This window comes from Dermacentor silvarum, chromosome 2, assembly GCF_013339745.2.
Source record: "Dermacentor silvarum isolate Dsil-2018 chromosome 2, BIME_Dsil_1.4, whole genome shotgun sequence".
NCBI lineage: Eukaryota > Metazoa > Arthropoda > Arachnida > Ixodida > Ixodidae > Dermacentor > Dermacentor silvarum.
The window spans coordinates 149,715,922-149,732,351 of NC_051155.1; the positions used below are offsets into that span (position 1 = coordinate 149,715,922).

The 16,430-nt window shown below is 43.9% G+C and overlaps 1 protein-coding gene across 1 annotated transcript in view; it reads right to left on the reverse strand.

Annotated features, from left to right (window-relative positions):
* Positions 1–5,497: 5,497 nt before the first annotated feature.
* LOC119440474 (LITAF domain-containing protein-like) overlaps positions 5,498–16,430 on the reverse strand; it is a 15,307-nt gene continuing 4,374 nt past the window's right edge. Inside the window, exon 3 of the mRNA XM_037705380.1 lies at positions 5,498–5,606. Within this exon, the coding sequence (XP_037561308.1) occupies positions 5,498–5,606 (109 nt within the window). The remainder of the gene's footprint in view (positions 5,607–16,430) is intronic.

Here is a 16,430-nt window from a genome sequence, read left to right on the forward strand (position 1 = left end):
GTGGCAAGAGAAATATCGTGGTGTACGATATATAGTACACAATGTTGGCGGATCATGTCTACTGTGCGTTAATAGCAATTGCATACCGAGTTCTTTAGACAGTCAATACATTGAACTCTTGGTGTTTCCACACCTTTGTTGTAACGATAATTATGGCAGCAGGGAGAAAGAGAGGGACACTCTTTAATGAGAAGCAGAGAAGTATGCCGGTGTAGAAATAATGGTCTGCGTTGGGAGAAGGACCGGTGAGAGAAAGTATCTATCAGGAAACGAAGGGAAAGAAAAGGACAAAGAGTAAATATATTACAGTTCTGTCTACTAGTAAGACAAAATTATGGTGTGGATAAAGATACTTTAGAGAATTGCTCTGAAACGTTTCAATGAGGCCGCTGCATCAAAGGACTGGGAATAGAAAATCTAAAGCGTCAGTTTGCAATGAAGGACAACGCACGAAACCAAGGATTCTTCCTTCCTCTGGTGTTCTTTTTAAGCGAAGCTTTATAGGCTCACAAGTGTCGGCGGTGGTGCTGGTGGTGTGAAGCTGAAAAGTGGGCCGATCCTGGCGATAGTGCAGAAAGGGTCCAAGCTCAATGGCACATACCAGGGACAAAAAAAGAGAGAGAGAAAGAAAGAAAGAACATCACCACGAAGGTGAGATACACACACGACAAGCTTCACTTACCCCCATCCTCTCGACTGCGCAGGGCTCGTGGTTTTTGTTTCAAATTGAGTCCATTTTACGAAATAAAAGTGTTTTCATATCCCTATACTGGTAATTAAACAAAATGTGTGCTGTTTGCAAGCCCCAGCAGTTATCGCAGAAAATGTAGTGTTACGCGATTTTCGCCCAGAAATTAACGACACGCAAGTAAATCGTGGAGTATCTGAGTTGCGCTTCGTAGAGTCTGCATTATTAATAAGCACGTCAAAAAATGTGAACGTGCACTAATGTTGCTTGCAGAGGTTGAGGTAAGGCTATCCTGACAATGAGACCTGCGTAGGTATGCTGCTGTGCTTGAACGCGTTCCCCTTTCTTTCTTCAGGAGAAGGAAAGGACGAGGCTGCCAATTTCATCTACATTGACTACAAAACTTGCACCGTGTTGGATATTCGTTACAAGAACCAACAACGTGAGAAGCGGTTTTTGTTACTTAAAGCTCTGAGTGCACATGTTTTAAATATAGCGAACAACATTCTGAAGTGACATAGCCTAACATGGCAGCACGAGTGGTTTTCCAGAGCGAACCAGTCTAACACTCCCACTGTCTCCGAGGGTTATAGTTGTAGTAGTAAACACATAAATACCCCCAAAAATGGATGGGAAAACGACGCCACGGTATCTCAATAGTAAGAGCATCGCACGTGTAATGCGAAGACGTGGGATCGTTCCCCACCTGCGGAAAGTTATTTTTTCATCCACTTTTTTCCATTACTTTATCATTTCTTTAATGCACTTCATAGGTTCAAGTAATTTCCCCTGTATTGTCCTTGGTATCGTTGTTTGTTGGCTTCTTATGATATGAATAATCAATGTAACAATCCCAATGTAACACTATGTGTGCCGGTAAATAAGGTCGCCTTATTGTGTGCATTTCATAATTTACACGTTATGGAACAAGTAGAAATTTCCAAAATTATTTATTCTTTTTAAACCTATTTTTTTTCTCCTGTGTTGCAATATATTAGTATTTGTATATGTGTTTGTATATGGATATGTGCTTTGTTTTGTTTTTCTCAGTGTGCATGCAGTGCACACTGAGGCCTTTGCTCCAATTACAGTGCGGCACGCACTGTAATTGGAGCAAAGGCCTTTGCCAGGGTACAAAGCCTTTTGATTTTGCTCCTGCTTCTGTACCTGTACAGAAGAAAACAAACAAATATGAAAAATAAAAAAAAATGTCACAGTTTCGGCCTAAGGGCGAAGCAATGAATGCGATAGCAACACAGCAATGTCAAACGAAGTAAGGTGAGCGGCTTTGGTAGAAATATGAATTGTAGTAAACATGAGCTGATTAAGTAAGCAGGTGTGGTTCGGCGTAAGTAGACCGACATGAAGAGAGTCGATGACCACGAGAAGGCGCGTGCGAAACGGTGGTGTTGATGAGAAGCGCTTCCCGTGGGCAGCGCGTGCGAAGGGACACACCTGTAGCGCTGCACTGCCGATCCGGAAGTATTGGCATGTGTAGCGTGCGTTGGAAAATGTGGGTACGACTATACTAACTGATGAACAAGCGTGGTGTGAGCGCGCACAAACAAACACGAATAGATCACACTGAATGACTGCAGACAACGACTGTCAAAACGCTGGCAGCAAGCATACGCCGCGCGGGCGAAGGTACGTGCGGTCTATCGCTTCAACGGAAACTGAGCGGCGAATGCACCGCGCATAAAGGTCAGAGCCGTGTGGAGATAAGAGACGGTGCGGACGAGCGAGAGAGAGAGCGGGGTTGTTGGCAGAGTAGAAGTGCCCCCCCCGCTCCCTCCGGCGCTGGCTTCCTGCTTCCTTGCTTGCGCGTGGGAGATTGAGTGCGTTCGCTCTCCGTGATAGCGCGCGTCCCCGCACGCTTCCGCTCGGGCATACGGCGCGCGGCGAAGATTTTATCTATAGGGAACCTCACGGCGACGGCGACGGCGACACCGACGGCAGAAATCCGGTTGAAGTGTCCATATAATTGCTATCGCAATAAAAAAAATTGCCCCCTCGGCTCTTTTTTCTCGTTAAGAACATGAAGTAACACAGAGAGTATTCCTCATAATTGGTAGTTCGCTTTTGTAATTGCGTGATGGTACATTTACCTTTACCATTGATGCCTGGGTTGCACTGGTGTTATTGTATTGGAGCTTCTTGGTTTTTTCACCTGCCGACTTAATATTGTGTCAAAGGCTGTCACTTGGCTTATGTATGCCACTCTTGCAGAGTGCACCTTGAGGGTGACCAGAGAAGCAGTGCACGATGTAGCTCAGGACTGCATGGAGCAGTACGAAGACAACTGCGACATGAAGGTTATAGCTTGCGATGATGAAACCTGCGGCCCTGTGATGGCCAGCATCTAGTCCGTATTCTTTTGCTAACTGTACGCCTTGGGGAGCGCCTGACTCTTCGTGAGCTCGCTTGTGGCGACATGTCAATAAAATAACTTTGCACTGGGATTTGAAGACGACTCTGTTACTCAGACTTACCCACTAGTTTTATTCACAAAACATTAAAATCGATGATGGCGTACAACTGCCTTCCGTTAGACCTGGATAATAGAAGTGCATCATAAATAAACTTAGCACAAGCTAAAAGAAGCACCACAAAACAAGACCAGAAATAACTTTTTATGCGAGAATACGCAACAATATGCAACAATATGACAGAACTCAACGAGCCCTGAGTGAGCGTCGCTTTACGAGAAGCACTGTGATGTTGTATTCTTGGAATATTATAAGGAAAGCCCGCGTGAGTAGTACGCATCGTCAAGTGCTCAGCAATTAAGTGCCCCTGAAGGTGGTATACCTTTGTGGGATGATCAAGCTTAAAGAGGAGTGGTGAAATAAGTAATAACCACGAAGAAGGCCTCCCGTAAAATGGTACTTTGTCATACATTTAGATCACTAAGTGGTAGATACAGAGCCTACAGGTAGACTGGTGCCTTGATTTCGAGTGGCTTAGGGATACAATTGAAAATAATTATGCTAAAGACGAAGGTAATCTACAATGCACTGGCAAGGGAACAAGAGTTCGTGATTGCTGGTCCGCCGCATGAAGCAAACAACTAATGATTGTCATCTGTTGCCTTGATGTCATTGCGTTGCACTGAGGCCACCAGTAGATGAAGACTTATCCTTAGCTGTTGGCGCGAAATTTCTGCGTTTAGACGTAGGCACGCGGTGGGTCTTCCCGCAATCGACCCCTGTTGATGAATTTCGTGCCGCAGTCACTGATTTGTTCAAACTACATTTGCCCGTTCACTGTTTACTTAAAGAAATTTACAAACTTAAGACGCCCGAAAAATGTCAAAGGTATGTACTGCTCACGAATGTGTTGTCAACGCAGAAAGGAGATATGTTTGATCAGCTAGCGAAGACTACGTAATACCAGATTCTTTTAATACCAACACCCAGGTGGAACACGTTTGTTCTGAAAATTCAGACAAAAGCATTTTAATTGTTCGTCTGCTAGCACCAGCTGGCACTAGCAAGCACCAGTAGCACCAGTTAGAAGTTCTGCTACATATGGCACTCAGGGGTTGTGAATCCTGTATGTTACTGTGTAAACTACGTTGCGCTAAAGTGGCGACGTTGTCGGCATTCACGCCGTCGATGCTTTCGACGTTGTTTTCCAACCACTACCTCAATCTCAGCGCATCCTCCGTTGTGGATATGTGTCACGTTTGACGCTGATAATCAATATTGTTATGTACGCATTCTTTGCGCCGCCGGAGCTGTTTCTGCGTGCATGACAATAAAAAATTGCACGCTAACACGCCACCATATTATGAGAAACAATTTTTATGCGATTCACATTATGTGATCCTCGTTGAGTATTGCTTGTCCTGGCCTCCTGAATGCGTGCACAGGTTGCACTATTCTGAATTTAAAAGCTTGCAGGAATTGCCCAGTGTTGTTGAAAAAAAAAAAAAACGTCTTTGAGGCGAAATAGTGATTTTCTCTATAATGCGGGGCAGAGTCAAACACGGCATTGTCGAAACGTGCCCTGCCATTGTGAACTTTGACATTTTTTGCTGCGTATGGACAGCACTGTGTATACGTTTCATCCGCACTGGCAGAATAATGTGGAGTTTAAAGGAAATGATTCTAGGAGGTAATTAAGCTTTTCAGCTGTATCGCTTGAGAGTTTATACCTTCATTAGGCATACACGAAAAGCATCTTTCTTTTATTCATTTTTTTACCCCATAGAATGGGTTTTTTCTTTTATCGAATGTCCTGTATTCTATTTACATCTCCATTTACACCATTAACACAAAACAGCACACAGTGCAAGTGCATATTTCAGACTGTCAGTACGGCGCAAATACACATAAATGATCACTGAGCGCATCTAGATGCACAATCTTACGGTTATAGCTACCATCCGCCCATCGGCGGCTTGGAAGAGGAACTGTTTGAAAATGAACTTATTCTGCGTCTCTCGCACGCTCGAAGAATCGTTGCAACACAAAACGTCGGTGCTCATACTGCGAAGTGAAGCAATCTTTGAGGAATGTGCAAGCTCACACATTTTATCATATATATTGGATATTGCATATTTGAGTCGTTTAATGCAGCTTGATCTCTCTGTGCAAGGTCTGTCAAAGGACACTTCGCTTCTAGGACGCAATGTTTGCAGGTAGTAACATTTTGGGGGCCCCATGCATGCTGTCAAGTGCAAAACATGATGCGGCGCACGCTAAAAGATAGAAAAATCAGAAAAAAGAATTTGCGGAGGGGGCGCCTTGCTAGCGCAAGGTGGCTGTACTGGTGTTCAAATGATCGGAGGCAGGTGTTCTCCGCTCAAATGCGCCGGAAGACGCCCAATATGCGCCTACAGTTCGGACAGAAATGCTCGACGTCCTGGCATTCGTACACGCAGAAGGGGAGGAAGCAGCAGCCGAACACGCACCTGCAAAGACAAAGTGAAGCAATGTAACGAATCGAACCATCATAAATATAAAAATCGTTACAATCATCGTCACAGACGACATATCATCCTAATCGATATCCTCATCCTCCCCAACATTATCCTTTATTAATCCAGAGTCGGAAGCTTGTGTCTCCCACAGATCCCTATCCCCCCCCACAGATCTCTGCGCGGCGGCAGAGGAACACAGTATTCAAATATTTTTTATAGCTCCAGTTAATCTAATCAGTGATTTTCGGTTCTTTATCTATCAGGATTGATGAATATTGGCGGTAGGGTTCCAGATAACGCATTCTTGAAGTATGTGAATGGTTTTTCGGGACATTATTTTGGTGAATACTAGCGATATATGGCACAGCCTCACTTTAAACGCTAAGAGCTGTTTTTTCCCAAGAGCAGTGATGACGAGAATGTTTTGTACGTACTATTTCTGGTGTTGCTCAATTAATGATGACGTCAAATCTCGATTACATAAAGGGTAGAACTACCCGACATGTTTTTGGAGACGTGGAAGGGCGGTAAATTTGTTCTGGCATGGCATTTTCCGTGCAGATCAACAGAAGCAACTACTTCCTCATTGCTGTAGATCGTGCATGCAACGACGAGGCGAAAAAAATTACCGTTGACAAGACGCTAAAGTCATCAGTTTCTGTTGGTATTGTGTGGTAGAGTTGCATGACTATATGTGGGCCCTTGAGGGCTCCCTGATTGATGCCACACAAAGGTCACAAGGTTATTCTCGTCGAACGTGATATGTTGTATAACAGAGGATAACAACAGGATGTTGAAAGCGTCACGCGTAACAACATGCGTTTCAAGAAAAAGTACGACGGGGTTCGCAGAATTCGCTTTATGGCAGCCAGAATGCACTAATCGACCATAGAGAGCTTATTACACCTGTTACAAATACGACCACCGTCTGGTACCGATGATGTGATGGGCGGACTACCACTGGTATATGAGAACAAGGAAGCCTAAAAGAATTTCGCCACCTGTTTTCGATGGCTGAACTCCTTAAAGCACACAGACCTCGCACACCAACTAAATATTACGTCAAGTATAACTTTCATAAAAAGCAACTTGCCTCTACCATTGTTATCAGGTGCAGAACAGTTTTCCGCTTAAGCCTTTTGAGAAATTGTATCATCACCTATCCTTCGCAGTGAGTTTATCCTAACACCTACTATCAGTCATCTCGATATGATGGCCGTCGTAGAGTAAGCGGCATTTGTTTCTCGCACCAACAGGTTTTTATAGTCATCAACGACTGGAACCGCCGTCCCTCCGATATCGGTCAATCGAAGACTGTGTACTTTTCCGCAAAAATTTAATTGCTGTTAAGAATTGTGACAAAGTGTGATCACGTGACTTCAAATCTTATTAACTGTATTCGTGATTAAATTGACATTTTTCTTTCTTTCTCTCTCTTGGCAGTCTTGTTGTTTTGCCAAAGTTGAGCGCAAATATCGCTAGTAATACATAAATGTAGTGATAGTAATAATAGTAACATATAGTAAATATGGTTATCTTGTTATTGTTGAACACATGTACCCCACATCCCCCTACAGTCTATGTGCTTGAGGATATGTAAAATAAATAAATAAATAAATAGGCTGTGTAAGTGGCCCTTCTAGAACCACTACGCAGACGATGCTAGCTCACGACTATGTTTACGTAACGTTTGACATATAGACATATAGCCGTATACAGAACTAGGAAAGAACTTGGACATTCGAATTCGCGTGAGAGGCGGAAACATAACATACGAGCGCAGACCACGCATAGCTATGCCTTCAGTATGAGATAAAAAGCTAAACGAGGCAATAAGGAGAACCGCTAAATCAATGACCTTAGCAGTCCTACTTAGTGGAAAAGAATCCACAAAATCCACAAAGAATACTATCGGTTTTGCGTGTAAAGGTCATAATTTTAGTCGAAGCATTGAGGCTGAGACATTCATTTTGCACCATTCTGCAACGACAATAGGCCATAGTGAAGAATTCGACAGTCATCATCATTGTGAATATTTTGAAAATCTTTGGTGTGATTGGCCTATTGAAAAAATTTATGATAATAATAGTAATAATACTATTAATAATTTATGGTAACCATACACGCCCTCGCGGGATAATACGTGGGAGCATTGTTCGAAAATATTGACATTCATCAGTGAAATTTTTGTGAGTATAACAAAACACGATACACTAAATAAACACACGCGGACAAGTCAATCAACAAAATGAATGAAAATGGAGATATTAGGTGTTAGTACGTTATGTTTTTCATTAACAAGAATCTCAATTCTGAAGCATGCCGTTCACTGACAACGTCATCAGGTAAACAATGCCATGATTAAATCATTGGTAAGGACGATTGACGAAAAGCCTTGCAGATCCAGCAAGGATCGTATACTGAGAGTGTTAAAAGACGGCGGTATGAATGAGCCCGGGGCAACAGAAGTGTTGCATGGCTGTGTTGCATTATAGGTTGCATGGATTCTGCAGGCGAGCGCTTGTCTTAATCGTTTAACAAGCTATCATGGTAAAATGAAATACGAACGGGACAGCCAAAACACGGTCAAGTCTTCGAGTGCGATAGGTCCCCCCCCCCCTTTTTTTTTGTTTGGATGACAACCTGAAAGTTTAGTTGGCGGAATTTCCAGTGGGGTGGTACTCATTCTGTCCTTATGGCGTGTCGCATGGCTTCATAAAGAACTGTCAACTAAAGAAATAAGTTACCTCTTACCTCAGGCACACTGTTCTAGTTTGCTGCCCTGCTCTGAATTTCATTTCGCCACGATAGTACGTGCTTCGTTTTTCACCTAGATGGCCGTATTCAGCGTCGGCATTGTGGGCCTTGATCTATAGATTTCGCAATTACTTCACATCTGGTAACGCAAGGACACGTACGCCTCCTGCCCCATTGACGTCGGCGGCGCGTAAGACGTGAATCGGGATTTGGAAAGGCTGATGCGCTGCAACCTTAGATGCAAGTGCGGAGGCAACGTCTGTAACGTCCCTTGCAATGTGCCGTGTCGGAACGTGAGGAAGGAGAAACGGCAACGATGCATGCCTTCCACTGTAAGAAAAAAAAAAACACAATTGTAATCTACCGAACGATCTACGGAAATGTGCCTAGCCACGCATAGAGGCTCGAGCAGACTCTAATGGCATTGTCCTTGACGGTGTTTGTTATGAACCTGAAGTCATGACCGCACGTAAGCAATGGAGGAGTGTGGGTAATATTCGTCCCAAAGGAGTTTTCAATATTTAGGTGCATAAGAATCGACGGCAAAATGATGCTAACCATGTCTATTTTTTGTTTGCAATGAAGGGCCTTCTCATGTATCCTCAAGCAGCGTATTTCGGATTGTGATGAGTTCGATTGCGTACATCATGCAACGTTTAGAGGCTGACCAATGCAACGTAATATTTGGAGTCACGTAATGTTCCTTTTAGTGGTTTACATCAATATTTCTTACATCATATTGTTTACATCATTACTTCAACATTTCTGCGTCGTGGTAGCCGTGATATTCCATATAAAGCCCCACGGTGATAACATCGTCCCCGTGTGCCGTATACTGTCTGTGCGATTGAAAGCGTGCGACGGTGAGCAGAATCGCGCACAAGGGAGGAAAGCGGGAAGGCAGCGCGAGACGGAGGGAGGGGTGGTGGCTTGTGCTCTGGTAGCAACTGCGTAGTTTGCGCCGCGGCGCGAGCTGTATCTTGACAGCGATCTGCAGATGGGACGCCTTCGGGGTCGGTGGACTCGTGGTCGGCCTGCCTCCGCTTGCGTTGCTGCTCCGTCCTTCTCGCACGTGAAGAACCCGATACCTCGACAACGCGCACAGAACCCGTAGCAATTATATCAACCAGGGCGCTTCGCGTGGCCATAACATCGAATCCGATTTTCACGGCAGTTTGTTCGGGAAAAAAACGTACTTAAGGCGCACCGTTCGATAAGACGCACCGACAAATAAATCAGAAGAAAACCGCGTCTTATACACCGGAAACTGCGGTAGGACTGTTGCCAATTTGAACGCTACCGCAAAATTCTGAGTAAGCGCCCCCCCCCCCCCCCCCCCAACTTTACTGCTGATTTCAAATTTCCCCTCCATTCCGGGAAAACGCCCTGCCCCCCCCACCCCCCTCCTCCCCCGCTCCGCGGCCAGGCAATTGACACTGGCCTGCCACATCCAGTCCTCATAAATAACGACAAATTCGGCGAATCGCATTGGTTGCACCGGTTTGCCCCAATGCGCCGTTTGATCCAATCATGGTCGCACTCGCGGACCGCCAGCCGACGGCGAGGTCTGCCTGTCACACAGTACAGAGGATTTTCCTGCAGCATAGCGACGTGGCCACTCGGCGACAGACGAGTGGTCGCGGCTACGCTGTGGTGTCGCTGGCAGCTTCACCACTGCTGATCACCCGCCACCAATATCGTCGCTTGACCTTTTATGGTTCACATAGAATCTTTAGCAGACTGCGCTTCAAAAGGAACCGCCGACGCTCCCAAGCAGCAATGTTTTGTTACCGTTGTTGCCGCTTTACCGTCTCCTCGCAATAATTTCACAGGAAGAAAGCATGCTGATATTTGCGGCACCGCCAGCTGCGATGCGAGCGTGGCCGAGCCGCGGTTCATTGTCCGCCGTCGGTAGCCTTGCACTGCAGCTGAGATAGAATTGAATCGGAACTCTCGTCAGCGCTAAACGTTTGACCGTGCAGATGGTTTTTTAATAAAGTGAACATTACGCGTCACTTTACTCTAGCGGGCATCATTTTGACAGGAATAGATGCTGCATCACAAATGTTCAGTGGTGGCGTGTAGCAGAGGTAGAACACCCGGCTTCTAATCTTAAATGCGTAATTTCGAATCCTCTTCCAGTCCACTAGATTTGCAGGCATGGAGTGGCGCCTGACATCGGCAAAGAAAAATATCTCCGAGAGCTAGTAGGGTATACTAGCCCAGGTGCAACCAAATTAGGAAGGCCCACTAAGCTTCAACAAAGTCGCTACGTCACACCAGAACAGGAATTCTCCTCCCTGATGGAGTATTCGGCCACTACCTCCCTCATGACTCCTACAATTAACCCGTGGCCCTCAGCCCCAGTGCCTGCGCAGCACCTGACCAAGGCGGTGGTCAGACCTGCGACGCGGCAGAGGGTGCTAAGAATCTCTGAGTCCGAACAAGCCGCCACTGGAAACTGAACCTGGCAACGTTCAGCACGCGCACTCTATCGAGGGAGGATAGCTTAGCAGGACTACATGAAGAATTATCAGCTTTGCCTGAGATATTATTGGCCTTAGTGAGGTTAGAAGAACTGCTGTGGCTTATACAGTGCTGACTAACGGCCACGTCCTCTGCTACAGAGGTCTTCCAGATAGAGAGAATTTGGAGTAGGATTCTAGTCCATAAGGACATAGCGGGCAGCATTGATGAATTCTACAGCATTAACGAGAGGGTAGCAGTCGTCGTAATAAGCTGAATAGGAGGTATAGAATGAAGGCAGTACAAGCCTACGCCCCAACCTCCAGTCATGATGATGAAGAAATAGAACAGTTTGATGAGATGATGAATTAGCAATGAGAAAGGTGCAAACTCAGTATTCTGTAGTCATGGGCGACTTCAATGCAAAAGTGGGCAAAAAGCAGGCTGGTGAGCAAGCAATTGGCAACTGCGGCATCGATTCTAGGAACACTAGAGGAGAGATGTTGGTGGAATTCGCGGAAAGGAATATGCTCCGAATAATGAATACCTTCTTCAGAAAGCGCAGCAACAGGAAGTGGACCTGGAAAAGCCCTAATGGAGAAACAAGGAATGAAATAGATTTCATACTCTCAGCCGATCCCAGCATAGTGCAGGATGTAGAAGTGTTAGGAAGGGTAAAGTGCAGTGACCATAGGTTAGTGAGGTCTAGGCTTTCTCTCAATTTGAAGAGAGAAAGAATGAAATTTGTCAAGAAGAAACAGGCCAACCTAGATGTAGTAAGGTTAAAACAGACCAATTCAGGCTGGTGCTTGCAAAAAAATATGCAGCTTTAGAACAAGAAGATGAAGACAAACAGAGGTAATGAATGAACCATAACTAGGCTGATCTCAGCAGCCGCAATGGAAGTGGGGGGTAAGGTACCAAGGAAACCAGTAGGTAAGCTCTCCCAAGTAACAAAGGAGCTAATAAAAAACGGCAAAACATGAAAATGTCAAACTCATAAGATCAGATAGAGAATTCGCTGAACTGTCAAAACTGATCGACAAGAAGAAAGTAAGGCATATCTGAAATTATAACGTGGAAAATATTGAGGAAGCAGTAAAATATGGACGCAGCATGAAATCAGTGAGAATAAAACTTGGCATAGGACAACGCAAATGTATGCACTGAAGTATAAGCAGGGCAATATCATCAGCAATTTCGATGACATAGTAAAAGCAGCGGAAGAATTCTATACTGACCTGTACAGTTCCCAGAGCAGCCAAGCTACTTTTAATCGAAGTAGTGATGAATAGGATACAAAGGCTGCTTCTATAACTATGAAGTTATAGGGGCCTTGAAAGACATGGTCAGGGGAAAAGCTGCCGGAGAAGATGGAATAAGAGTCGATTTAATCAAAGATAGAGGAGATATCATGCTTGAAAAGCTTGCGGCCCTTTACGCAATGCCTCACGACTTCAAGCGTACCAGAAAGCTGAAGAACGCCAACATTATACTCATCCATAAGAAGGGAACGTTAAAGAATTGAAGAATTTTAGACCAATTAGCTGCTTTCAATATTGTATAAAATATTCACCACGATGATTGCCAATAGAATCAGGGCAACACTTGACTTCAGCCAACCAAGAGAACAGGCTGGCTTCAGGAAGGGATATTCTACACTGGATCATATCCATGTAATCAATCAGGTAGTAGAGAAATCTGCGGAGTACAATCAACCTATCTATGGCTTTCATAGATTATGAAAAAGCATTTGATTCAGTCGAGATACCAACAGTCATAAAGGCATTGCGTAATCAAGGAGTACAGCAGGCATACGTGAATATCTTGGCAAATATCTACAAATATTCCACAGCAACCTTGGTTCTCCACAAGAAAAGTAGAAAGATACCTATCAAGAAAGCGGTCAGGGAAGGAGACAGAATCTTTCCAATGCTATTCACTGCATGGTTAGAAGAAGTATTCAAGCTCTTAGTCTGGGAAGGCTTAGGAGTGAGGATCAACGGCATATATCTCAATAACCTTCAGTTTGCAGATGACATTGCCCTGTTCAGCAACAATGGAGACGAATTACAGCAAATGATTGAGGACCTTAGCCGAGAAAGTGTAAGAGTGGGATTGAAGATTAATATGGAGAAGACAAAGATAATGTTCAACAGCCTGGCAAGGGAACAAGGACTCAAGATCGCCAGTCAGCCTCTAGAGCCTGTAAAGGAGTAGCTAATCTATGTAAATTACTCACAGGGGACCCTGATCATGAGAATGAAATTACAGAAGAATAATATTGGGTTGGGGTGCATACGGCAGGCATCGCCAAATCCTGACTGGGAGCTTACTACTGTCGTTGAAAAGAAAAAGTGTACAATCATTGCATTTTACTGGTGCAAACATATGGGGCAGAAATTTGGAGGTTAACAAAGAAGCTCGAGAACAAGTTAAGAACCGAATAAGAGCGATGGAACGAAAAATGTTAGGCCTAACGTTAAGAGACAGGAAGAGAGCGGTGTGGATCAGAGAACAAACGGGGATAACCGATATTCTAGTTTACATTAAGCGGAAAAAATGGTGCTGGGTAGGCCATGTAATGCGTAGGATGGATAACCGATGGACCATTAGAGTTAGAGAATGGATAATAAGAGAAGGGAAGCGCAGTCGAGGACAGCAGAAAGCTAGGTGGGAAGTTAGGAAATGTGCAAACGCAAGTTGGAATCAGCTTGCGCAAGACAGGGGTAATTGGAGATCACAGGGAGAGGCCTTCGTCCTGCAGTGGACATAAAAATAGGCTGATGACGATGATGAATATATGGATATATTTCACATCTTAACCCCACATCTTCACATAAGCTTATTGAAAATATAATTATCACGAGGCTCCATTTCAATTTTTTCTGATACATTGAAGATAACTGAAGTGTATCCACATGTTGCTTCTCAGCCTCCTGCGCAATCTGTACAGTACCGGACGACTGGAAAGTAGAGAAGGTAATTCCCATCCCCAAATCAGTTAACCAGCATTCATCCGAGAAAAATCTCTGACAAGCAATCGATGTGAGTTCGTAAAGCACGCCATATAGTCTCACCTGATTGAATTTGTAGGAGATAGTTCATTCTTTATGAGCTGTTAAAATGTGTTTTAAAAGGTTTTTGTGTTGCGGCACGCAGCTCCTCTCCTTTAGTAATGTTCTTTTCAGCCACTTTAATCAGGACCTTGACATTGATTACATATTCCTCAACTTCTCAAAACCCGCGAATACAGGCAAAGTGCTTCGAGCGGCCAGTCGCACTCCAATTTTTCGTGTATTCGGGGGCTTCTTTCACGCTCGGAAGAACATTTTTTTGTAACATCCTGAGCAACAGAAAGCTGTATCAGGAGTTTTTCATGTTGCTCCACAATTTCTCATTGACACTTTTCATCTATTTATAATATTGGAGAAATTTTAATAATTATTCCAAATTATATAATTAGGAGGAATGCAAAAAAATAATCTGAGTATCTTCAAGCAAAGGACATTACCTTGGTTCTGTCTAGCTACATGGCATTTGCATAATAATAAAGTTTGGCTCAAGTTACGTGGGATATCACGTATATTAGAGCGTTCTGATGGGTGTTGTTTAGAGCGAAATCTCATGTATTTTCTGGGTGGAGGTAAGAAACAGTTTAGTTTTACGCAAATCAGTTCACTACTAGAACGAGGTTCAGTACAACATTGCGTTTAACATGTCGGTATTAGTGGTTTTAAATCATTCAGCTGTAATGGTTCGCATGGCACGCAGATACCACTTTGAATACCTGCGTATATTTTGTTACGAAAAAGACACACACAGAAGTAACTTCAAGATAGGGTTTCAGGAACCTTGAACAAACTAGACGGGCGTTTTTGGGTGCTTTGCGTGCTGTTGAACGCGCTCATTCATTTTGAAAACGATAGCTCTTAGCTTAGTTCATAATAATAAATACTGGTCGAGTGATATTTTTGTTCGTAAGTTCTCATTTTGTATTCTTGACAAAATGAGAACTTACGTTCGCAGGGATAGAGGGTCACTTCAGATGCCTTGCTATACACGTCTTGTTACCTGCTTTATCAATTTAAAGTAATTGCTACAGGTCTCTTCGAGCTCTATTGAGGAATCTTGGGGCTCCCCATGCTTCAGATTGGCAAACACAACTTTAAAATCCATGTAAAGGTTTGAAAAGGTGAAAATTTAAATGTGTGAACAGCATGGTGATATATAATGTTTAAGAATAAGAATAACTTTTCATCGCAACAGCTGAAAGAACTCACGAAAAGATTCAAAGTATTTTCAATAGTTACAATCGAGTAAAACGCGTACACCGCGATTAGTTTCCATGGTTTATGACTCGTGGGCTTCCATGTTTTAGGAACATCTGTATGTATTTGGCACAGTTCATATATTTTAAACCTCAAACTTCTTCATCACTGTGTACCAGTGAGGTATCCGTGAAAGCAAATAAGCATTGATCATCATCACTAATTTTTCATGAGCTTTGAAATCACACCAAAGGCCCCAAATTAATTTTGACGATCTGAGTTTAAACAATACACCCCGATCGAAGTCTACTTATAAAGAAGGTTTTGCTTTAATTCCTAAGCTAATGCTGGCCGTAATGCTGGGACATCGTCCTGAGTAGAAGAATGGCGTAGCCGCTGATCAACCGTGGCAGATGTCGACCTGTCCTGCTCTAATAGGAGGTCTTGGCGCATCTAGGCACCCAAGTGCTTGCGGTGATTGTGTGTGAGGCGAAATGATCTGCGTGACGCAACGCCAAGGCTACGGCACGACGACGAATATGGCTCGATGATCCAGACGAGATTGATTTCTCCACGACGGAACAAATGTGTCATGGCAAATCATTTGTTGTGCTGCGGCGATGAAAGGCTACAGCTTGATCCGTTACGACCTGAACATATTCCGAATTTAGCGCTTTGCAGCACTGGGATGATCCCGAAGGTTGTGCAATCTCTCATGGCGCCTGAAAGCACTAGCTGTCAAAAAGAAAATCATTGTGGAGAAATTGACGCGCTCTCGCATGAACGAAAGAAATTGTTGCTGTGGGACTTACGCGCCAACCATCTCAAAGCGTGAGCTTTGCCTTTTCCTGCACTTAAACGGTGCGAATGCTTTATGCGCTTGGGGATAACAACCTACTGCTGCCTAGACCTGAACAGCAGCGCCGAATTTGTATTTTCTATGCTTGTTAACATTACACCATGATTTTAACATGACAGAGTATTCTGTGTAATGATAAACTTGTTCAGTGGAAACAGCAATCAAACAGAAGGGAACTCAAGAAGGAGCATGTTACTAAAGCAGGCACTTTACCGTTGGCCTTTCTTTTTCCCGTTTCTGGCGCACCAATAGCCTATAAATATGCAAGTGAGGAGGAAACTACAACTTTAGCGAAATTTGAGTAGTGCCTTGTGGTTTCAACAAAGTCGTGGACGGCTAACGCAACAATGGACGGTGCTTTTAACTACTTCTATCCCTTTGACCACGGTAAAAGCGTGGTACACCACGGTATCACTGTTATTCTCGTGCAACAAAAGTAGTAATATGAATGCTCATAAATTT